This window comes from Balaenoptera borealis, assembly GCF_965194805.1.
Source record: "Balaenoptera borealis genome assembly, chromosome: 8".
Lineage (NCBI taxonomy): Eukaryota > Metazoa > Chordata > Mammalia > Artiodactyla > Balaenopteridae > Balaenoptera > Balaenoptera borealis.
The window spans coordinates 15,098,808-15,124,467 of record NC_138865.1 but is presented as its reverse complement, the minus strand read 5'-3'; the positions used below and the strand labels follow the sequence as shown (position 1 = coordinate 15,124,467).

Here is a 25,660-nt window from a genome sequence, read left to right as displayed (position 1 = left end):
TGGCTACCTAACTTTCTTGACCATGTCACACAGTAAGTCTCATTTCACACTGAAGCCTATTATATACAGAGGCCCTTTTGCCTGGCTGGTCCCACTCATCTTTCCAATCCTATACCCAATGGCACTTCCCTGCGATGGGGGTCAGTGCCCACTTACACAGTCTATCACTCCCTCTACATCTCCTTCTTCGCATTCTTGACAATTATAATTAAGCTAATTCACAATTTAACATCTATCTCCTCTGCTAGATTATAAGTGCCAAAGAGCAGAGCTGTATTTGTCTGGTTTACTGGATGATCAATAACTAAGACAGTGCCTCCCACATGTTAGGTATATGCCAAGACTATTTTTGGAATGGATGAATACACGATCAGTCTTACGGAATGAAAGCGTGGACCAACTTAAGTGAGCCCAAGCAGGGAGATCTGGAATTTGGGGAAGGGTTCTGAAACTGCAGCCTTTAATCCAGATACCTTACCCTGCTTTCCTTTATGCTTCTAACAATTCATTCCTTTGAGATAAGGCATAACACTTCCAGGAGTCCTCAGCTGTTTGTTTGCCAGTCCTTAGCAATGGCACGACCCCTAAGTCACAGGTCTTAATTCTTATGGACTTAGGGGCTGGGAGGGTCACTGAGGTCAGCCGACAAACAGACAAGCCGAGGGCAGACATGATGCTCGATCTACCTGCCACGGTTGTTGAGTGGATGCATAAATGAGGTAGTTCATGTAAAGTGCTCAAAGAGGTCCTGGCACCAAGTGAGTGCCGAGAACTATCAGACATCCTCACAGCACTGATCATCGTTAGGGTGGGAGTCCCAGCAGAAAGCAAACCTCTCTTCAGAGGAGCTAGAGGAGGTCAGAGCAGGCAGGAAGAGGGCTGCTGGCCTTCGGGAGGCTGACATTTGTCTTCCTGGGTGTCTCTGGGCTGAAGGAAACCCCGATGAAGCTGGACACTGGACACTGGATATGCATTGTACATCAGCCATGACTAACATATCTTTGGATCTATGTAAAAACACAAACAGATAAGATGGGCAGAGCCATCAAGAAAGTCCTAGAAGGGCCTGAACCTCAGCAGGAGGCGAGTCACCCAGCTCCAACATGCAGGGGAAGGCCAGCAGCCCTTGGACAGGGTGCGCCTTCAACCCATCCGGGATGTCTCTAGAGGTAACTTCAAGCCATCCCCTCTGCTTATTTGAGACCTAATAAAGGCCTGTATTTTACCATATACTTCCTTTATGTGCTTACTGAACTCTGCCGGTAATGCTGGCACCTCCCGAGAGATGAAATGAATTGTGCATAATTCACAGGATCCATTCATTCATCCGGTATTTATTGAGCTTTTACTATATGACAGGCCCAATGCTCAGTGCTGGGAAATTCACAGGCAGACTTTCAGAACACTTAACGTGTCTCAGGCCCTGTGCAAGCTCTTTATGGACATTCGTTCCTCACAGCACCCCTAGGAGGCAGCAGTACCATGTCATCCAAATTTCACAGATGAGAAAGTAGAGTCTCAGATACAGTAAGTGTCTCTTAACTACCATGCTAGACCACCTCCAAACCATGCACATAAGCCCCCTTCTCCAGGGATGCTTTTGTCCCAAAGCAGGGACCACCAAGCCAGAACTGAGGACCGACTCACACTCAGGTTAGAGGATGGAGCACTCCTGCTGGGAGGTTGGGGCCCTGGAGCCTGGGCTTATGTTCTGAGGCTTTTCCTGTCCACTGGGGTCAGACTGAGCCCTAAGGTTTAGGATACTCACTAAGGCACCTAATTTTGTGCCTTGTGAAAGCCAACTCCGGTCACCTCTGAGCGGCTACAGCCTTGGCAAGGAGCAGTCTGCCAGCACCCCACGCATGTCCCCTCTCCCGACCCGCCTGGCCCCCTGAGTCTCCGGCCTTCTGGCCCGAGGACACTCTGTGTCCTGGATAGACAGACAGTGGGGACGTGATGGCGACTGCAGGCCTCTCCTCTAGGCCTCGGGCTGAGCCCTCTAACAGCTTGTGTCCTGATTTAGGAGCCTGGAGCCTCCCTTCTCTTTGGGAGGTCCAAGTCCTTTCCCCTTCCCCTCGGTGTGGTTTCTAGAATCTCACCGCAGAGCCTGGTGGAGCTGCAGGCCAGCACAGGGGCGCACCCTGGGGAGGTGGAGGCCGTGAGTGAGGACCCCTCCCGTGGGCCAGGTTGGCACTGAAGTTTGGAACGCCAGTGGGCGGTGATGATTAAAAGCAGAATGGCGATCGGTTCAAGATGGCAGAGTAGAAGGATGTGCTCTCACTCCCTCTTCTGAGAGCACCGGAATCACAACTAACTGCTGAACAATCATCGACAGGAAGACGCTGTATCTCACCAAAAAAGATACCCCACATCCAAAGACAAAGGAGAAGCCCCATTGAGATGGTAGGAGGGGCGCAATCACAATAAAATCAAATCCCATAACTGCTGGATGGGTGACCACAAACTTGCGAACAATTATACCACAGAAGTCCACCCACTGGAGTTAAGGTTCTGAGCCCCACGTCAGGCTTCCCAACCCGGGGGTCCGGTAACGGGAGGAGGAATTCCTAGGGATTCAGACTTCAAAGTCTAGCGGGACTTGATTGCAGGACTTTGACAGGACTGGGGGAAACAGAGACTTCACTCTTGGAGGGCACACACAAAGTAGTGTGCACATCGGGACCCAGGGAAAGGAGCGGTGACCCCATAGGAGACTGAACCAGACCTAACTGCTAGAGTTGGAGGGTCTCGTGCAGAGGCAGGGGGGTGGCTCTGTCTCACTCTGAGGACAAGGACACTGGCAGCAGAAGTTCTGGGAAGTACTCCTTGGTGTAAGCCCTCCCAGAGTCCACCATTAGGCCCACCAAAGAGCTGTGTAGGCTCCAGTGTTGGGTCGCCTCAGGCCAAACAACAAACAGGGAGGGAACCCAGCCCCACCCATTAGCAGACAAGCAGATTAAAGTTTTACTGAGCTCTTCCCACCAGAGCAACAGTCAGCTCTACCCACCGCCAGTCCCTCCCATCAGCAAACTTGCACAAGCCTCTTAGATAGCCTCATCCACCAGAGGGCAGACAGCAGAAGCAAGAAGAACTACAATCCTGCAGCCTGTGGAACAAAAACCACATTCACAGAAATATAGACAAGATGAAAAGGCAGACGGCTATGTACCAGATGAAGGAACAAGATAAAACCCCAGAAAAACAACTAAATGAAGCAGAGACAGGAAACCTTACAGAAAAAGAATTCAGAATAATGATAGTGAAGATGATCCAGGACCTTGGAAAAAGCATGGAGGCAAAGATCGAGAAGATGCAAGAAATGTTTAACAAAGACCTAGAAGAATTAAAAAAACAAACACCTAGAAGAATTAAAGAACAAACAGAGATGAACAATACAATAACTGAAATGAAAAATACACTAGAAGGAATCAACAGCAGAATAACTGAGGCAGAAGAACAGATAAGTGACCTGGAGACAGAATGGTGGAATTCACTGCCGCGGAACAGAATAAAAAAAAAAAAGAATGAAAAGAAATGAAGACAGCCTAAGAGACCTCTGGGACAACATTAAACGCAACAACATTCACATTATAGGGGTCCCTTAAGGAGAAGAGAGAGAGAAAGGACGTGAGAAAATATTTGAAGAGATTATAGTCGAAAACTTCCCTAACATGGGAAAGGAAATAGCCACCCAAGTCCAGGAAGCGCAGAGAGTCCCATACAGGATAAACCCACGGAGAAACATGCCGAGACACATAGCAATCAAACTGACAGAAATTAAAGACAAAGAAAAATTATTGAAAGCAGCAAGGGAAAAACAACAAATAACATACAAGGTAACTCCCTTAAGGTTAACAGCTGATTTCTCAGCAGAAACTCTACAAGCCAGAAGGGAGTGGCATGATATATTTAAAGTGATGAAAGGGAAGAACCTACAACCAAGATTACTCTACCCCACAAGGATCTCATTTAGATTCCACGGAGAAATCAAAAGCTTTACAGACAAGCAAAAGCTAAGAGAATTCAGCACCACCAAACCAGCTCTTCAACAAATGCAAAAGGAACTTCACTAAGTGGGAAACACAAGAGAAGAAAAGGACCTACAAAAACAAACCCATAACAATTAAGAAAATGGTAATAGGAACATACATATCGATAATTACCTTAAACGTGAATGGATTCAATGCTCCAACCAAAAGACACAGGCTTGCTGAATGGATACAGAAACAAGACCCATATATATGCTGTCTACAAGAAACACACTTCAGACCTAGGGACACATACAGACTGAAAGTGAGGGGATGGAAAAAGATATTCCATGCAAATGGAAATCAAAAGAAAGCTGGAGTAGCAGTACTCATATCAGATAAAATAGATTTTAAAATAAAGAATGTTACAAGAGACAAGGAAGGACACTACATAATGATCAAGGGATCAATCCAAGAAGAAGATATAACAATTATAAATATACATGCACCCAACATAGGAGCACCTCAATACATAAGGCAACTGCTAACAGCCATAAAAGGGGAAATCGACAGTAACACAGTAATAGTGGGGGACTGTAACACCTCACTTACACCAATGGACAGATCATCCAGACAGAAAATTAATAAGGAAAAACAAGCTTTAAGTGACACAATAGACCAGACAGATTTAATTGATATTTAGAGGACATTCCATCCAAAAACAGCAGATTACACTTTCTTCTCAAGTGCGCACAGAACATTCTCCAGGATAGATCACATCTCGGGTCACAAATCAAGCCTCAGTAAATTTAAGAAAATTGAAATCGTATGAAGCATCTTCTCTGACCACAATGCTATGAGATTAGAAATGAATTATAGGGAAAAATACGTAAAAAACATAAACACATGGAGGCTAAACAATACGTTACTAAATAACCAAGAGATCACTGAAGAAATCAAAGAGGAAATCAAAAATACCTAGAGACAAATGACAATGAAAACACGACGATCCAAAACCTATGGGATGCAGCAAAAGCAGTTCTAAGGGGAAGTTTACAGCAATACAAGCCTATCTCAAGAAACAAGAAAAATCTCAAATAAACAATCTAACCTTACACGTAAAGGAACTAGAGAAAGAAGAACAAACAAAACCCAAAGTTAGTAGAAGGAAAGTAATCATAAATATCAGAGCAGAAATAAATGAAATAGCAACAAAGAAAACAATAGCAAAGATCAATAAAACTAAAAGCTGGTTCTTTGAGAAGGTAAACAAAATTGATAAACCATTAGCCAGACTCATCAAGAAAAAGAGGGAAAGGACTCAAATCAATAAAATTAGAAATGAAAAAGGAGAAGTTACAACAGACACCTCAGAAATACAAAGCATCCTAAGAGACTACTACAAGCAACTCTATGCCAATAAAATGGACAACCTGGAAGAAATGGACAAATTCTTAGAAAGTTATAACCTTCCAAGACTGAACCAGGAAGAAATAGAAAATATGAACAGACCAATCACAAGTAATGAAATTGAAACTGTGATTAAAAATCTTCCAACAAACAAAAGTCCAGGACCAGATGGCTTCACAGTTGAATTCTATCAAACATTTAGAGAAGAGCTAGCACCCATCCTTCTCAAATGCTTCCAAAGAATTGCAGAGGAAGGAAAACTCCCAAACTCACTGTATGAGGCCACCATCACCCTGATACCAAAACCAGACAAAGACACTACAAAAAAAGAAAATTACAGACCAGTATCACTGATGAACAAAGATGCAAAAATCCTCACCAAAATACTAGCAAACAGAATCCAACAACACATTAAAAGGATTATACACCATGATCAAGTGGGATTTATCCCAGGGATGCAAGGATTCTTCAATATATGCAAATCAATCAATGTGATATACCATATTAACAAATGGAAGAATAAAACCCATATGATCATCTCAGTACATGCAGAAAAAGCTTTTGACAAAATTCAACACCCATTTATGATAAAAACTCTCCAGAAAGTGGGCATAGAGGGAACCTCCCTCAACATAATAAAGGCCATATATGACAAACCCACAGCAAACACCATTCTCAATGGTGAAAAACTGGAAGCATTTCCTCGAAGATCAGGAACCAGACAAGGACATCCATTATAGCCACTATTATTCAACATAGTTTTGGAAGTCCTAGCCATGGCAATCAGAGAAGGAAAGAAATAAAAGGAATACAATTTGGAAAAGAAGAAGTAAAACTGTCACTGTGTGCAGATGACATGATACTATATATAGAGAATCCTAAAGATGCCACCAGAAAACTACTAGAGCTAATCAATGAATTTGGTAAAGTTGCAGGATACAAAATTAATGCACAGAAATCTCTTGCATTCCTATACACTAATGATGAAAAATCTGAAAGAGAAATTAAGGAAACACTCCCATTTACCATTGCAACAAAAAGAATAAAATACCTAGGAATAAACCTACCTAGGGAGACAAAAGACTTGTGTGCAGAAAACTATAAGACACTGATGAAAGAAATTAAAGATGATATAAACAGATGGAGAGATATACCATGTTCCTGGATTGGAAGAATCAATATTGTGAAAATGACTATACTATCCAAAGCAATCTACACATTCAATGCAATCCTTATCAAATTACCAATGACATTTTTTACAGAACTAGAACAAAAAATCTTGAAATTTGTATGGAGACACAAAAGACCCCGAATAGCCAAAGCAGCCTTGAGGGAGAAAAACGGAGCTGGAGGAATCAGACTCCCTGACTTCAGACTATACTACAAAACTACCGTAATCAAGACAATATGGTACTGGCACAAAAACAGAAATATAGATCAATGGAACAGGATAGAAAGCCCAGAGATAAACCCACACACTTATGGTCAACTAATCTATGACAAAGGAGGCAAGGATATACAATGGAGAAAAGACAGTCTCTTCAATAAGTGGTGCTGGGAAAAGCTGGACAGCTACATGTAAAAGAATGAAATTTTGTGTATGCTCCCTAACACCATACACAAAAATAAACTCAAAATGGATTAGAGACCTAAATGTAAGACTGGACACTATAAAACTCTTAGAGGAAAACATAGGAAGAACATTCTTTGACATAAATCACAGCAAGATCTTTTTTGATCCACCTCCTAGAGTAATGGAAGTAAAAACAAAAATAAACAAATGGGACCTAATGAAACTTAAAAGTTTTTGCAAAGCAAAGGAAACTGTAAAGAAGGTGAAAAGACAACCCTCAGAATGGGAGAAAATATTTGCAAACGAATCAACGGACAAAGGATTAATCTCCAAAATACATAAACAGCTCATGCAGCTCAATATTAAAAAACCAAACAACCCAATCAAAAAATGGGCAGAAGACCTAAATAGACATTTCTCTAAAGAAGACATACAGATGGCCAAGAAGCACATGAAAAGATGCTCAACACCACTAATTATTAGAGAAATACAAATCAAAACTACAATGAGGTATCACCTCACACCAGTTATTATGGGCATCGTTAGAAAATCTACAAACAACAAATGCTGGAGAGGATGTGGAGAAAAGGGAACCCTCTTGCACTGTCGGTGCAAATGTAAATTGATACAGCCACTATGGAGAACAGTATGGAGGGTCATTAGAAAACTAAAAATAGAATTACCATATGACCCAGCAATCCCACTACTGGGCATATACCCAGAGGAAACCATAATTCAGCAAGACACATGCATCCCAATGTTCATTGCAGCACTATTTACAATAGCCAGGTCATGGAAGCAACCTACATGCCCATCAACAGATGAATGGATAAAGAAGATGTGGTACATATATACAATGGACTATTACACAGCCATAAAAAGGAACGAAATTGGGTCATTTGTAGAGACGTGGATGGATCTAGAGACTGTCATACAGAATGAAGTAAGTCAGAAAGAGAAAAACAAATATTGTCTACTAACGCATATATGTGGAACTCAGAAAAATGGTACAGATGAACTGGTTTGCAAGGCAGAAATAGAGACACAGATGTAGAAAACAAACGTATGGACACCAAGGTGGGGGAATGGTGGGGCGGGGTGAGGAGATTGGGACTGACATATATACACTAATATGTATAAAATGGGTAACTAATAAGAACGTGCTGTACAAAAAATAAAATAAAATTCAAAAATTCAAAAAAAAAAAAGCAGAATGACTTTTAATTGGGTTTATCATTATTTTTTATCTCCCTACGGACTGTGCCCTGTCTTACTGACTGCACTGGGGGCTGATAGCTACCTCCGCTACCCCCTTCATAGGCCACTGCCCCCCAAAACTGACTTCATTTTGTTGCCCCAAGGTCAGTGAAAGATGAAGATGGGGGAGCCTAAAGAACCCACAGTTCACACTTTGTCCCACTACCAGAGAGCAGTGGGGCCCCAAGATTAAGTCTCAGTGTGAAGGCTCCTGTCTCAAGCGCTCTCTCTGGGAGGGTCCCTGTCCTTTGTCCTCCACTGCCTGTGCAGCCAAAGTTTGTTGGCCATGTGTTCCTGTCCTAGGTTCTAGAGCCAACAGAAGTCTGATAGGCTCTGGCTGAAGAATGTGCCTGCACACTGACTCTGGGGCAAGGAAAACTCGGGATCACCAGTGGGGAGCTGGGGCTTCTCCTTGAAGCACTTCCCAAAGCTCCAAGCTGTGGCCGTGCGTCCAAGGCTAAGCAATCCTGGAGCAGCCTCCGTAACAGGGAGCAGGGTTCCATCACTCCAGGAGGAATCCAGGCACCTCAAGATGCATTGGGGGCCTTTTCTCATTTTCTAGAAAACTCTGGAGGGAACAAAAGAGGCCAGCCATGAAGTTCAAACTCAGCCCAGGACATAGTTCTCTATTTCCAGGGCCCCCCTCCTGGGTGCCCCATTCTGGAAGTCAGGCTCAATGCTCTGACTCTACCAGCATTGGTGGAACCCCAAGAGGCCTCGGGGTCAACCAGGAGCCTCTGGCCTGCACCCTCTCCACCTCATTACCCTTCAAGGATGCCAGGAGAGGTCAATCCTCCTCCACTGTTTTTTTTAAAACAACCCAAGGCATTTCTTTTTTCCTATTCCCTTGATTCTTGGTGGCAGCAGTATGGGGTTTGAAAGAAGGGAGTGAAGTGCAGGCAGCTGAAGTTTTCTGAGCATGAATAGGGAAAACAAAACACCCACTTCCAGCCAGTGGGGCATGGCGAGGCCGCCCTGTGTTTTGATAACGTTGTGGTTCACCAGTCCCACACCTATTTTTGGAGGTGGCGGGTAGGAAGCGAGGTAACACAACCCAGATGTTAACATGAAAGCAAGCAGGGGCATTCTACAACTCACATTCCACATGTGGGCTTGGTCCTGCTACCCAGTCAGGGCCAGGCTCACAGTTCAGAGGGGAGCTAGAGGTCAGCAAAGGTGCCAGGGCCCCTGCGTGGATTAGCTCGCCTGGTAAACCCACCTGCCAGTCCCAGAGCCTCCCTGCCTTGGCGTCTCACCCCAGCAATGAAAGAAACGCAGCTCTGCTGTGGCTGGATGGACAAAACCACCTGGTTCCAAGTCTCTGAGTTTTATTAGTCATTCAATAGAAAAGTCAATTTCCTAATGAAATGCAGGCTGGAAGGGAAGCTAGGAATCACCTCTCTCACCTCTTTATTTTCTGAGGAGAAACTGAAACCTTAAAGAGATTAATTAAGGAATCAGCTAGTGCATGATTGCTATGAACTGACTTGTGTCCCCCCCCAAATTCATATGCTGAAGCCCTAACCCCCATGTTAGTTCAAATGTGACTCACTTGGAGATAGGGCCTTTCAAGAGGTAACTAAGGTTAAATGAGATCATATGGATGGGCCCTAATCCAATAGGACTGGTTTCCTTAGAAGAGAAAGAGACACCAGGGATGTGTGTGTACAGAGGAAAGGCCATGTGAGGACACAGTGAGAAGGCGGCCGTCTACAAGCCAAGGGGAGAGGCCTCAAGAGAAACCAACCCTGCCGACACCTTGATCTTGGACTTCCAGCCTCCAGACTATGAGAATATAAATTTTTACTGTTTAAGCCACCCAGCCTGTGGTACTTTGCTATGGCAGCCCCAGCAAACTAACACAGTGATAAAGCTTGGGAGTCTTGATTTTTCTGCTCAGCGGTGTTACCAATGTCCTTGGGAGCCCCAAGGCAGGCCCCGCAGAAGCCTGGCCCACTGCCATGGGAGACGGCTCATACAGCCCACAGGGATTTCTTTCAGAGGTGACATCCTTCTTTTCCTTCCCGGGGGATAGAAATGGCAGATCCAGGCGTAAAACTCTCCCACGCCCTATGCTTGAGCAAGGGCTCATCTTTTAGAGCCTAGAGGGCCCATGAAAGGGTGAGGGCTGTTTGTGCTGGGAGTGTGGTGCCCCCACTGGCATGACCGGGCACATGGGCAAGCTCAGCTCCACCCACCATAAAACCCTTCTGGAAAACTTCACTTTCTTTGGTGTAGGTCTTTCCTTTGGGTTGAAAACCCCATTCCACCCAAGTCCAATCTGTCTGAAGAGAATGGTGCCCCAGCATACTGGGACTCTTGGCACGTCAGCTTTGATAGCTCTGTTATGGCTTTCTTGGAAGGCTGCTCAGCAATTACAGGTGGCAAGCCCTCCTTGCAGCTGTGGGGCTGTGGCCCACGCTCCTGCTCACCCCCAAGCAAATGCCTGGCTTGGCTGAGGGCTGTTGGGTTCACATTTTTGGCCCCATTGGGCGGTGAACTGTTGTGGCTGACCAGTTCAGTAGTGCCTTTGACATGCTGGTGCCAAGGTCAAGAATCACTGTCAGAGCAGGCACCTGGCTGGGGAGCCATTCTGTACCCTGATGTGTCTGCATTTGCTCATTTTAAAAATAAGCCTTCAAGAAGTTCTTCCAATGTGCCAGCCCTGTACCAAATTCACAGTTTAGTGAAGAGCATTAAATAGGGTTTACTGGGCCTTTTTATAGGATTGGATAGACGACCTCCTGGCAAAGAGGAGTTCATCCTGTTGGCTACCCCTGTGGGAAAGGTCACCCACACGAGGGGACACGATGCAGGTTTTTAGAGACCCCATCTCAGGAAGGGAGGGATGTGTCTCGGACATAACCCTGTAAAGGTTCCCTTTTCTTTCCCTCTGGAAGCCAAAATACAGTCTTCAGTCCCCAGATATTACCTGTATTGTGCTTAGATCTGTGTGATTTGCAGACCTGCTGTAATGTGGTTCCTCTGAGTTCTTGGAAAGGGCTTTTGCCAAGGGCACCACAGATGCTGTAGACTTTGAATCCCTCGCAGGAAGGATTGAGTTACAATCACCCTGTATGTCCAGCCCCAGTGCAGGGCGTGGCGCACAGTGGATCCCCAACATCTGCCAGTAAGGCCAGTAGAGCTTATCCATGTGTCTTTTCATTTGGCTCCTCCACCAAGGCCAGGTGACGGTCACCAACAGTGAGAGCAGCAGAGCCTGACAACTTTCTGAGCTCATCATCAGAGCACCCTACGACTACCTGTTGGAAAGCTTTAGCCTGAGGCCACCTGGTCTACATTTTCTGGGGCTTCAGTGACCAAAATAGAACACAGTTCCCTCTGGGTGTCCGGGCTCCTTACCCTTTTCTGGAAGCCCATGGCAGGGATGTTACATCTCACACCAGCATCTTCTTCATGGTTGCAGCCCTGAGACTCAGCATTGAACTTGCAGTCTATGATGGACTTCTCGTTCCCGGTGCACTCGATTTCATTGAGGTGGATGGGTCCTATCCCTGGGGATGGAAAATGCACAGAGGCTATGAAAGCTTCTCGGATGGGAAAGAAAGTTCCAGACAATAAGAACATGCCTCTCCCATCCTCAAAACCCTCCCAACCACCTCCTATAATCAGCTCGATGACCCAGGCCTCTTCTACCTGGAGAGAATTTTTTCTTGTCTTGGGAATCATTTCTTCCATGAGAAGAAACAAAAGTTGCTACTAACTTGTGTGACCTTGACCAACTCACTCAGCCTCTCTGAATATCGTTTTCTCACTGAAATAAAGGGGTTGGACTACGGGACAACATTCCAGGCACTGATGAATCTGAAAGGGGTGACTGTCGCTGTGTGGTCAGGCTCCCTGCAGGAAAGAGATGGCATTCTCAAATTGGATGATCTGAGTTAGAGAAAGAGATTTTAAAAATAAAGGTATGGACAGAGCGTGGGGAAATCACAAAATCACAGTGGATAGCCCAGTACTTGTGGGCTGATAACCCTGGGGCACAGAGGCCACCCCCAGGCCTGCAGGAGTAAAGGGAGGGTGCCAATATCTGGCCCAGGAGAGCAAAAAAGCCATGTGGGGAGGCCACCTTTGAAGAGCCGTTACCCTCGGTGGAGGGACACAGTGGCCCACAAGGAGAATAAAGACCTGGTCCCTCCACTCTCCCCACCTCCAGTCTCCCCCAGGGCTCTCAGCTGGCCACACCCAAGTCTGCCTCCCAGGACCCTGGACCATGTGGGCAAGGTGGAGAGTGGAGCTGTAAGGGCAGACGGAAGACGTTCAGCAAGGACCTCTAGGGTGCATGCGGGAAGCTTCCCTTACAGGCACCGGGAATGACAAGGGGGGAACCTCCCACTGCTGGGGAGAGGGAATTCTGTCTGTCCAGCATTCAGCTCAGCTCAGCTCACAGACCCACCTCTCCTCTGTCTAGCCCATCAAGATGGACCCAAGTCCAGTTCTTTCCGGGAGCTCCTGACTGCCTCGAAGCCCGCCTTGGACCCTGTCTTGCCCTGCGTTCCCCTGTCTCTCCTGATTCTCACCATCCCCCTCTGGTTCGGGTCGGTCCCCCAGCACCCAAACATGCTAAAATCTCCCATGTTTACAACGACCCTCCCCTGACCCTACACCTCCCTCTGGCCTGTCACTTTCCTCCCCTTCAGGGCAAACTTCTTGAAAGACTCATCTGCTTTTGTCCTTTCTAATTCCAGCAGGAGGGCCTTCTCCAATCTGTTTTTCCGCCCGCACCGCCCCATCTCAGGGAGTGGCACCTCCATCCACCTGGCCGTTCTCACCAGAACCCGGAAGCACCACCTCCTCCTCCTTTATCACAGGCAAGCAATCCTTCACCATGTTCTGTTCGCTCCCCCCAAATCTCAGTGCTTTTCACTTCTGCCACCACGACACTAGTCCAACCCTGTCATCTCCCAGTAGGACGAATGGAATAGTCTCTAGTCTCCCTCCGGCTTTCTTAGTCCAAAATATTTGCCACGCACAGCCCAAGAGATTTTTTAATGCACATTGAATCACGTCACCCCCTGTCTTAAATCCCTGTGATGGCTTCTCACTGCACTTCAGGGTAAAATCCACAGTCCCCAGATGGTCCAACCAGGGATAGGCCTCCACTTAGCGTTCCAGCTCTGCCTGCACCTCCCCAGCTCGGCCACACCAGTCTCCCTTTGGCTGTTCCACTGAGCCAAGCATTTCCCTCTGCCTGGACTTTCTTCCTCCCTCTCCTCAGCAGCGAACTCCTGCTCATCCTTCAGGGCTCAGCTTTGATGGCACAACCTTTCTGAGCCGCATCTAAGCTGGGTCCCCTCGGGTAGCCTCCACTGAGCGCTTTGCTTCACACTGCACTCAAGTGCCTCCCTGTTCAACGTCTGTCTGCTTCCCCACTGGGTTGGAGGTCCCATGAGGGCAGGCACTATGTCTGTGTGCCTTGTGAATTCCCAACAAGAGCCTGGCAAATAGGAAGTGTTGCAAGCAGCATCTGGATGGATGTCCTTGACTTCACTAAGTGCCTGCTGATGTCAGCCTCTGTGCCAGGTGTTGGGGACTCACAGAGGAATCAAGGCAGGCCCTGCCATGACAAGCTCACAGTTAGTGCCTGGGGGAGGCAGACACTTACTTACACAAAGACTTGTAATATCATGTGGTAAATGAGAAAGATGGAGGTGACTTCCTGTGCTTTGGAGTCCAAAGGAGGGACCCTTGGCTCTTGGTTTCTGGAGACACCTGGTATCTAGGCTCACTGAGCCCAAAAATTAACTTCCAGGAGCAACCCACTGTAATAGGTAAGAGCCAAGTTTCCGTTTCCTTGGAAATTCATAAATGATGAAGCTTCCAATTCCTTGGAATTTTATAAAACTTATAAAAACACATCAGTCACTATGGCTGGAAATATCCAAGGACTCAGAGCGGAAAGGCTATGCAAAATACAGATCCCAAACAGAGACTCTGAAGCAAGCAGGGCCACAGCTCATGAATTAAGATGGGCTCAGAAACACAGAGCAACCTTGGATTTGAGTATCCAGTTAGAGCAGTGGCTTGTTTGATGATTGTGAGAATAGTGATGATGGCGATAATGGCAATGATGACAGTGATGATGGTACTGGTGGTAAAGATGATGGTGTTGGTGGTGGTGGTGATGATGATGGTGGTGGTGATGATGATGATGATGATGATGATGGCAATGATGGTGATGATGGTGATAATGGCAATGATGACAGTGATGATGGTACTGGTGGTAATGATGATGGTGTTGGTGGTGGTGGTGATGATGGTGGTGATGGTGATGGTGATGATGATGATGATGGTGATGATGGTGATGATGGTGATAATGGCAATGATGACAGTGATGATGGTACTGGTGGTAATGATGATGGTGTTGGTGGTGGTGGTGATGATGGTGGTGATGGTGATGGTGATAATGGCAATGATGACGGTACTGGTGGTAATGATGATGGTGTTGGTGGTGGTGGTGATGGTGATGATGATGATGGTGATGATGATGATTACGATGATTATGGTGATGGAGATGGTACCTAATATTTATTGAGCACTCACTATGTGTTGGATTCTGTCCTAAACACATTGTTTATATTAACTCATTTAATAACCCCAACAAAATGGTCCCCACAGGGGACCAAAGATGAAGTAACTGGGCTGATGGAGGAACCAGTATTCAAACCAGGCAGTCTGACCCCACAGCACGATCTTCCTGAGTTTCTGAAGCTCATTCAGGAGAGTCAGGAGAGGAAACCCTCAGCTGGAAAAGAGCAGAGGGTTGCTGTGGGAAAGAGCTGAGCTGTTGGAAGCGCTTATGTTCCCCTTCATCTAGGGGTGCTGCCTCTGCCTCCTGCCCCCTGGAACCCCTCCTCCTTTCTGCCCATCTAAGCAGAGGCCTGCCTTCAAGGATCACTGTGAGTCCTTCCTCCTTTGTGGCTCAGCTTGAACAACCTCACCCTCGTCTGCAGCATTTACTTTTTACGCCCCTCCCTGGCTCACAAGGCAATGGAGCTGGGCGCTCAGCCTGAGAGTGGATGCAGCCTGTGTCTCCTTGGGCAGTGATGGAACCTTTAGGAACTCCACTTTCCTCATCTGTAAAGGGCAATGACAATATCTATCTTGCACGGTTGGGATTATTAGGACTGAATGAGACCAAGTATGTCAAGTTACCAGGGACTCAGTAAATAGTAAGAATTATTATCAGGATTATTTCTTATATACCATCACCTACTTGTTAGTGTAAAAGTGCTTTGATTGGGGTTATTTCTTATTTCTCTCACTTGATGTGACCTCCTGGAGAGCAGAAACCATTACTATAAATGTTTGTGGAATAAATGAATTCTCTGTTCCAGGCTCCAGCCCAAACAGTACTCAATGAACGCGTACGGATTGCTAGACTACAGGACTGGACAGGAGAAAAAAGATTCACGCAAGGGCCTAACACGCTTTAGACTCCAACTAACAACTGGTTAGTCTCCTTCTGGCCTAACTTATGTAAACCAACATCTGTGGCTGTCTCAGACATCTGGGGATGAGGCCCCAGAGGGCAGGGCCCACTTTCCTGAAGCATGCACATTCGTGGCACACCAGGGCAGAGCACAGAGGTGGGAGGACCAGGGTTTCTTACCCTCTTCCCCACACCACCCAGTTCTGCGGTGGGTTGGGCAGGGTGTGAGGTGTCGCTGAAGGACACTGGCCTGGGTGTCCAGCCCAGCCCTCGTCCAGTGGTGTCTCTGGGCTCTTGGCTCCTTTTGTCAAGCTGGGTTTGACCTGCTGCATCCTGACTCCAGCTTTCCCCTCCTCCTGGGTTCTGTACTGTCCTCTGAATTCCTCCCAGTCATGATGCCTCCCCCACCTTCACCTTGGCCTTGCTCTTCCCTCATGTGCAAACCCTGGCCCTGGTGACCACAGGCCTGGGGCAGGAGCAGGATGTTGGGGAGAAGCCCAATGCTAGAACAATGTTATGGACTTGGGACCCACAAACAACTCTGCAGGTTGCCATCAGATTTTGAAGATCACAGTAGAATAGACTAGGACAACGCACAGTGTTTTGCATGTTAAAAAGGTAAGCATTGTTTCCAGAGACTTATGTTTCGGCTTTACTTGCACGTGCTGTCAGTATTTCTGATGGGCGGTTTCAAGCAAAAGGGTCTGAAAGGCACTGCTCTGGAGCTGCCCCATCCAGCGCAGCAGCTGCCACCTCGCCGAGCACTTGGCATGTGGCCAGTCCAGACCCAGATGGGCTGTAAGTGCAAAACGCATCCTGCATTTCAGAGAGTCAGTACCCTACCTGTGAACTATCTCATCAAGAGCATTTATATTGATTACATGTTGAAATCATAATATTTTGGAAATATTATATATAATATTAAGGAAAATAGATTATTAAAATGAAGTTCACCTGTTTCTTTTTATTTGTTCTTTACGTGGCTACTAGAAAATGTTAACATTACATATGTGGCTCACATTATATGTCTGTTGGACAGCGTGGGTCTGGAGTGCTGGCACTTCTTTACCAAGTGTTTGTTCAGCTCACACTACTTATGCAACTGGAACTAATTCATTCATTCATTCCTTTTCTTTGTTGTTGGCCACACCGCGAGGCTTGTGGGATCTTTTAGTTCCCCGACCAGGGATCCAACCCGTGCCCCCTGCAGTGGAAGCGTGGAGTCCTAACCCCTGGACTGCCAGGGAAGTCCCTCATTCATTCATTCTTGATAAAACGAATGTCTCCAGAGCACTATGAGGCAGGCGTGGTGGGAGCCAGGTGTGTGAACAGACAGCTGGAGTTCAGATGTGTACAGGGGATCTCAGCACACAAAGCACAGTGCCTGACTCTGACCTAACATCCATGCTGGTGATAAGAGCAGGTCTCAGAATCCCAGGAGGCTGGACAGACAGAACCTCAGACACCGTGAATCCAGTGAAGGATCTGAGACCCAGAAGGTTGGTTGCTCAAGCTCACCGAGCATGTAGGTGGCAGGGCCAGGGCCAGGACGCAGACTGCCCGCCCCTCAGCCCTTGCCCTTTCACTACCCTCGCTGTGGGTGTGGTCACTTGGTCCACCAGCTAGAGGCAGGGCTGAGGATGGACCCTGGCTGCTCGGTGGCTTGACAGCAAATGTGGACTTTTCCCTTTCTGCCTACCAGAGTTGACCTGGCCAACGTGGCAGAAGATGATAAATCATCCAATGGTTCTTTCAAGGACAGCACTGAAAATGCCAAATGTCTCTTTCTCCCAGAGTCCCGTGGGCCCTGGGAAAACTTTGGCTGCTCTGGGCAGTGAAATAATTAGGTCAAATAGCACACGCCCATGATAAATGGAATGTTTATGTCATCCAGTGCTTGTTTCTTCCTCAGGATGAGTGGTCTTTGTCCTGTAGGCCTGGGGAGACCACAAACCAACACATTAGCCAATTAGTACAATGGACTGTGGGAATATTCGAGATCCAAGGGAACCGCAAAGAGCTCACCACAACAGGGGAGGAGAAAGATCGTCACTGGGGTCACTGACAGCTGGCACGAAGCAACGTTCTAGCCCACGCTAGGCCCTCAAACTTCAGGAGACCCCAGGACGCTTGCAGGGATTGGAGGTCGAGATACTCTGAATGTGAGCGGGCTGAGACGGGTGGGTAGAAGGGAGAAGCCCACAGCTGAGAGTTAGAAGAATTGAGTTTCAATCTTTCTCTGCCACTAACTATAGGTGTGACCTCCGGATCGCTCTCCAGAGCCTCAGATTCCTCATCTGTTGGACGAGATGACCTCTGAGTTCTTCTGTAGCAGCGCCATCTATGATTCCAAGACTGTCTCTCGGGTCCACTGGGCTATTATTCCCTCCAGGTTGGGGCCAATGACCTCACCACACTCCTTTCTGTGGGGCGGTGGTGTTATTTCTGACAGTGTGGAAGCATCCTCTCCTCATGGGATAGGACGGCCCACCCTCGTCTGCAGCCCACTCTCCTCCCTCCCCACCCCCTCCCCACCACGGCAGCCCCCGGTCTGCAGCAGCCTCCCCGGGGGTCGACACTGAAAAGATTCCTGCAGATGACTGGTTTCCTTTGCTCAACACACAAAGTCCCCCTGGGGCGGGGGGGCTGGACGCTCGCTGGGCTGCAGAGTCTGTTTGGGGCAAAGACTCCACCCTCTGCAGGACCAGGGCTGGCCCAGAGCAGTGGTCTTCATGGGGGTCAGGAGGGGAAGTTATCTGTTGTGTTGCCATGTCATGTTTACAACACTCCTCTCAACAGGGTGACCTGCTTGAAAGCCTCCTATACTCTTGTGCTTTGCTCAAAGGAAAGATTTGTTTGAGACACTTAATAAAAACCAGGCCTCTTCTTTTGTTAGCATCTCATGACACTGGGAGCAGCGCATCCTGTTCCCAGTCTCCGGCGGCAGGGACAGAATGTTTGTGGTGCTAACTCAGGGTGGAAAAGTAAGATGACATTCAGGATTCTTTTGTGCCCGGGGTGGTCCATAGCCTCATGAATTCTGAGGTCTTCTCCTGGGGGAAGGACCTGGAAATTCCAGTTTTCTCAGTGGGGCTGTGGGGAGCACTGGGTTAGGAGTTGGGTAGACCTCCATTAGAATATCCATTGGGTGCTAATATGTTGTCTCATCTTGGTCGTTTACTTCCTTCTCTGGGTCTCAGCTTCCAAATCCATAAAATGGGCACTCAGTATTCCCTAAGGCCCTTCCAGCTCCAACTGCCTGGGGAGAGGCCTGGGATTGTCTAATAGAGCAGCAGCTGCTGGAGGGAGGAGGCAAAGCAAGAAGAGCCTGGAAAGGATGAGGCCAGCCAGCCCCGGCTGGGCTCCCTTATGTGACACTTTCCGTGAAGAGAGGCCACAGAACCTCCTCCCCATGCCTTACCTTGCCCCAGCCGGGAGCCTGTGATGGCCTCTTTGGCGCTCCCGAAGCCCAGCTCTCTGCAGACCACGCTGGCGGACACCAGGTCCCACTTGTCGTCGCAGACGGTACCCCATTCTCCGTTCTTGAGCACCTCCACGCGGCCCTCCCCGACGTTGGCACCTCCTCTCAACCGCACCAGGGGTTGCTGAAGAGACACATGGTCCTGCTGAGTGCAGCTCACTCCCCTCCTTTCCCAACCCCTCCCCGCTCCAAACCCGGGCACCAAGCTAGGAGCTGACAGCGCTTGATCTGTGCGTGCGCCCCCCGAAGGGGTGGGGAGGAACGCATGCTCACTCTGCATGGTCGGCTCTGCCGTGCGCTCCCTTTGCAGCCTTCTCGTGGACCTTTCGTCCTGGACCACTGGGGAGCCCATCAGGGACCCTCATCAGCCCAGCACCCCACCCCATACTTGCTCGAGGGCCTTAACGCCAACACTTCCCTCCACCCCCTCACTCCAGAACCTCAAGCTTCAGAGCTACAGAAAGAAGCTCCTACCCCCAAAGTCTGCAGATTCCAAATGGATCATAATTCTATCCTGCTCGTAACAGAGTGCTGTGGTCTAGCCCCGGGGGAGATTCCAGGGCGCTAAACGGACCACACCGCAAGGATCCTGCTCTGCAGGCAGATGAGAGGCAGGAGAGAGAAGACAGAGAGTGAGAGGGCGGGGACCCCCTGAGGCGGCCAAGACTTGGAGATTGGCCGTGGCAAGGGGATGGGGAGCCTCCCACTGGTTACGTCCAACATCGGTCCTGCAGCTGGGCTCATGACCAGTCACCACTCCAGCTCCTGCCACCCCGATTCTACTCCACGTCCAGATCAGCCCAACTCTTCAGAAGACGCAGCCCCACCAGATAAGCAGAGAGAGTAGGTGGTTATAGTTTAGTTACGCCTACTTGCTCACTGACAGCCTGGAAGCCTTAATCACCTTATGGGGCTTATTTAATTGCACAGGAGTAAGACCTACTCTCCACCAGCATCTTAATCCCGTTGGATTACACCTTTCAAGATGGGAGACGGGTCGTTTGACTCCACCCACATACCCTGCTTTGCATCCGTTTCTGTGCATGTGTGTGTGTGTGCATGTGTGTGTGTGTATGTGTGTGTGTGTGTGTGCTGGGGTGGGGAACTCAGAAGGCTGTGAGGCTCTGAGTTATTGCTGATGCCATTTGATTCAACACAGAAGGAGTAAGGGGTGACTGTGCAGCCCTTCTATGTGTGCTGGATCAGACCAGAGTCATTGTTCTGCTCTGGCCTGTGCAGTCCTCAGCCCCGGACTCCCTTCCTCCCACCCACGGATGGTCTGAACGAGGCAGCTCTGGTTGGAGGTGGTGTTTTTCAAGCATTAACATACAGCAGTCATCTCGAGGGCCAAGGCATCCAACAAGAGCTTGTGTCTCCATCCTCCAGCCAAGGTCCCCACCCAGATTTACAGACCTCAGGGACAGACCCTGGCATGAGAGGGAGAAGAAAAGAGGGACAGGGAGGGGTGCAAAACCCACACTGGCTTCAAGAAACTTTAGTCTAGCTTTAGAAAACATGACAAATACAATTGCTGGCCCCAGCCCCTGACAGTTGTAGAACCGTGACCTCTCCCTTCCCCCATTTCCTTTCCCAAGCTCTCTAGCTGGATGTCAGGGTCCCCTTCCCATGGAGCGGACCATCCGTGACTCAAGCGTAAGGCAGAGTCCCAGATAACCCTACCCTATCTGGCAGAGGCCAGGCAGAGTCAGCTGGCCCTGGAGGAAAGAAAGAAACCAAGGGAAAATGTGATGTAAGCCTTGCTTGCTCTTTTTTTTTGAATTGGTTTGGTATGAACTTGATTCCTTTGCTTTCAACCACACAGAGGAATTCCAGAACAGTAGGACCTGGTATTCTGGATGACACATGAGGAAAGCTCAGAGGCTCAGGCTGAGGCTGTAGAAAGGATGTGGCTGTCAAGTCACGCGGCAGAGGCGGGGAGTGAGGGGCTGCAGGCGTGCCTGTGTGGCCTTGCTGCACACGTGTGATGTGCGGTCAGGTCTGTGCAGCTTGGTGGCCCTGGTGGGGATGGAGGGGGACAGGGCTGGCTGCCAGCCGGAAGTGCCAGGAAGACACCCCAAAGAGTTCCCACACCCTCCGGTTGATGCCTGGGCTTGCTGTGTTCACTTCACTCCTTTTGTTTAAGGGTTCTTCTTTTGTCCAAATATGCCACCCCAGCCTGGGAGGGGGCACCCAGTGTGGCTTATCGGCTCCTGCCCAGGTTTCTCGTTTCCAGTGGATGAGTGTTATCAGCCCCTGTCCAAGAGCAGGTCATTAGATGTTGACGGAGAGGAGAGATTGGAGAGGGCAGAGGGGGTAGACAGGGGGAGAGACATGGAGAAGGGACAGTAGACACAGAATGAGGCTGCCTCGGCTTGGGGAGGGGTTGCGACTCCTGCCCTCCACTTCACCCCCCCCACCCGGACCCGCCTGACACACCATCTGCCCCCATCAGAGTTTACTCTCTCGTCTTACCCCTAATGCGATCAGAGCTGACTTGGAACCTGTCCTGGCCCAGGGGACCGATTCCCAAGTAATTAGGTTTCGTCTGATACAGGGAATCAATCCCTACTAAGTGATTAGCTCTCTTTCCTACCCATCCCTCTCCTCTTCCCAGGCGCTCTTCCCACCCACCGGCCCGTATTAGCAGTTTCCAGAGTATGCAAATCACAGAGACCTTTTGTGGATATATGAAAAGAGGAGCGTAGGAAATAGAAAAGCTGCCTAATGATTTTCAAGGGAAGACAGAAGAGTGCACTTTCTCGTCTTCAGAGGAAGTGTCAAGCCTGCCAATGGTTGGGATAGTTCGCTTGTCCTAAGGAATCAGTCAGTTGAAGTGGGGATGTAATTGACGTGAACAGACGTACATTGACATCCCTTGAATACACCCACACGCACACACACTGGCTGGTTCACAAACGTATAACGTGATAACGGGTACAGATAACACAGACGTGGTGATGGCACGTTTCCATTTACTATCACAGTGACAGCTTTTAAAAATTGTTACCCTTTCTGTTGCAGAATAAACCAAAACTTGTTGGAAAGTTGCTGATCTCACGTGCTTTTGACGGTTGGATTGTGTTTCCAAAGGGTCCAGGATGCTTGATTCCTCTAGGAATTGTGCAGGAGCCCCAGGTGGCCACTCCCACCCTTCATGCTGGTCCACAGATAGCACACGGAGCCTGTGACATCAGTAATGAGGCATGTTCCTCTCCAGTGTATCTGTCCCCCGCAAAGGGGACACTGGCCTCAGAACAGAGCAGCAGTGGAAGGACAGGTAGGGGTGCTAATGATTAGGGGCAGGGGCTCAGCTTCTTGTCACACCCTAGAGGTGGCATCTATCGGAGAGGCTGGCCCTGACAGGTGTCCTCTGCCTTCCTGCCCTCTAGAAAAGTGGTCTGCATTTCCTTGCTTTCTCTTGGGGGTCCCTCTCTGCTCCCTTAACCACCAGCCCTCCCCCTCAGGTGCCAAGTGGCCAAATCACCTGCCCCATCCTCACCTCTGGCTTGTAGGCTTTCCGGAATCTTGAAGGTCCATCAGGGCTGAAGACCTGGCCAGGCACACAACTCACCACGGCCGGCAGCCCATTCTCACAGGTGACATTCTTTACGGGGTCCAGCGACACCTGAGGGCCCAGCTTGCAGCTGGAGATGTGGGCCTCCATGCCTGTGCACTCCATGGAGAATGGCCAATAGCGCTGCTTCTTGCGGGCGGCAAACATTCTGCAGAAGGTAAGACGGGGCAGGTGACCAAGGCATCATGGTGCCCACGCCTCCCTCTTCCACAAGTGGGCATTGGACCCCTGCCCGGGGTCAGCCATTGTGCCAGCTGCTGGGGATCTGGTGGTGGAACCAGAGAGGCACGGTCCCTGCTCTTAGGGTTCAGTCCTACTCCAGACACAGCTCTGCAGGGTGCATCTGCCAGCACTCACTGAGCCCTTGGTCATGCTGGGCCTGTGATGGGCACTGGGGAGCAGGACCCGGAAGGGCAGTGGTGGCCTCCTGCCCCCAGGAAGCTCACATTCTAGAAGACAAGGGACTAACTGATTGTAGTGAGATAATACTAAAGCCTACAAATACAAAATGCAGAAAGGGATCTAAGAGAGACAAATACAATGGAATATGAGCCATAAAAAAAGAAAGAAATATTGCCATTTGCAGCAACATGGATGGACCTAGAGATTATCACACTAAGTGAAGTAAGTCAGACAGAAAAAGACAAGATGTTATGGAAAAACCCAAACGAAATTTTTGGCCAACCCAATATTATATGGTATCACTTATATGTGGAATCTAAAAAAATAATACAAATGAACTCATATACAAGACAGAAACAGACTCAACAGACATAGAAAACAAACTTATGGTTACCGAAGGGGAAAGGGGGGGAGGGATAAATTACGATTTGGGATTAACAGATACACACGACTATATATAAAGTAGATAAAGAACAAGGACCTACTGTATAGCACAGGGAACTATATTCAATATGCTGTAATAACCTATAATGGAAAATAATCTTCAGTTTTATATGTATATATGAAGAAAAGAAAAGTTATATATAAATATATATAAAAGTATATATAACTGAACCACTTTGTTGTATACCTGAAACTAACACAATTTTGTAAATCAACTATACTTCAGTAGATAAATAAATAAATAAATAAATAAATAAATAAAAGAGATGGGACCCCTGGTCCCAGGAAACCCCTCAGTCCTGGGCAATCAGCATGGTTGGTCACCCAAACTCTTCAGATATCTTCAACATGCTGTCTTGTTTCCCTTTGTTTCCCTGCCTTTATTTCCCTTTGTCAATGAGCAGGACAAGTTGAGTGTAAAACTCTCTCCCATTGATAGACAAAATTAAAGATGTGAATCCAATGAGAAGCAATGAGAACAGACTTAAATTACCCCCCTCTGCTGAATCAAAGTAGACTTGGTTTCGTCATGGAAATTATAATGGTGATGAAACTCAGCTACAGACCACATCAAATCTTCACCCAGTTTGATCTGCTCTTCTTTTTCTAGTTTCTTAGAGTGAAAGCTGATGTCATTGATTTGATACCTTTCTTCTTTTCCGATATAGGAGTATAAATTTCCCTCTAAGTACTACTTCAGCTATATTCCACATATTTTGAGATACTGTGTTTTCATTTTAATTCAGGCCAAAATACTTTTTAATTTACCTTTTGATTACTTTTATGACAGAAGGGTTATTTAGAACTGGGTATACAGTTTCCAGTACTTGGGAATTTTCTAGATATCTTTCTGTTATTGATTTCTAACATAATTCCATCATGTTCACAGAATATGCTTTGTATGACTTTAATTATTTTAAATTTATTGAGACATAATTTATGGTCCAGGCATATTTTATGTTCTAGCTAGGTTATGTTTTGTTTTAATGTGTACTGGAAAAAATTTTGCATAGTGCTGTTGTTGAGTGGGGTGTTCTCTAAAAGCCAAATAGGTCAAATTGGGTGATAGCGTCGTTCAAGTCTTCTATATCCTTACTTGTTCTATAAATTATTGAGAGAGTAGAACTGAAATCACCAGCTATAATTGTGGATTTGTCTATTTCTCCTTGCAGTTCTGTCAGTTTTTACTTCATGTATTTTGAAGATCTGTTATTTGGTGCATAAACATTTCAGATTGTTATGTCCTCTTGATGAGTTAACCCCTTTATCATTATTAAATTACCTTTATCCTTTATCCTTTAAAAAAAAATTCTTCACCCAGGAGTCCGTGAGGCTGAGGTTGTCTCCATACCATATCCTAGGTAAGCTCTTAGCCTGTCTTGTGTGTTTTTATGTTTTTTTTTTTTGGAAGGCAGAATATGGATCAAGGTGAGTCAAAGTTTTTTCTAAAATGATAACCAACCAGTAAGTAATGAATTGTTTAACAGAAAGGTCACTGTGCCTCAGTTTCCCCATCTCCAGATCAGATGTAGCAATGGGATCTACCTCATCAGATTGTTAGAATAGTTAAATGAGTTTATTCTTATAAAGCGCTTAACCACAGTGCCCAGCACTTGGAAGGGCTACCTAAGTGTCTGTAAAATAAATAAATAAAAACTGTACTGGTTAAAGGAAAAAAAGAAAGATGAGAGGAGAGAGATGGTGGATGACTTCAAGGAAGAGTAGGTTTGAACTGGGTCTTGAATGATGGCGGGATTTGAAAAGGAGGAGGGCGGGGAGGACACCCTGTCCTCTCATGCTGTCCCAGGTCTTTGGGGTCTATGTGCTCATCCCTGATTGGCGGAATCCAGTGAGATGCCAGGGAGAGCCGGACAGCATCACTGCCGGACTGCTCAGAGGAGGGGCCGCCCAGGGCAAGTTGGCCCCAGATGGGCAGAAGCAGGGTCCTGTCCCTGCTGGTCCAGCAGCCCTGGAAGTTTCTGCTTTGTCTCAGAGTGAATGGGATATGAACAGAGAGGAAGGAAAAACCCTACAGATGCTGCTGATATCTTTCCTTAATCAAAAATTGCTACTGGTAGTAATTCTACTGTACCTGTGG

At 47.5% G+C, this 25,660-nt stretch overlaps 1 protein-coding gene across 1 annotated transcript in view; it reads right to left on the bottom strand.

Moving 5' to 3' along the window:
- Positions 1-25,660, bottom strand: part of LOXL2 (lysyl oxidase like 2) — a 104,663-nt gene that overhangs the window by 21,827 nt on the left and 57,176 nt on the right. The window contains exons 5-7 of the mRNA XM_082401959.1: positions 22,642-22,864; positions 19,083-19,266; positions 11,572-11,723 (exon numbers count right to left, since the gene is read on the bottom strand). Coding sequence (XP_082258085.1) covers positions 11,572-11,723; positions 19,083-19,266; positions 22,642-22,864 — 559 coding nt within the window. The remainder of the gene's footprint in view (positions 1-11,571; positions 11,724-19,082; positions 19,267-22,641; positions 22,865-25,660) is intronic.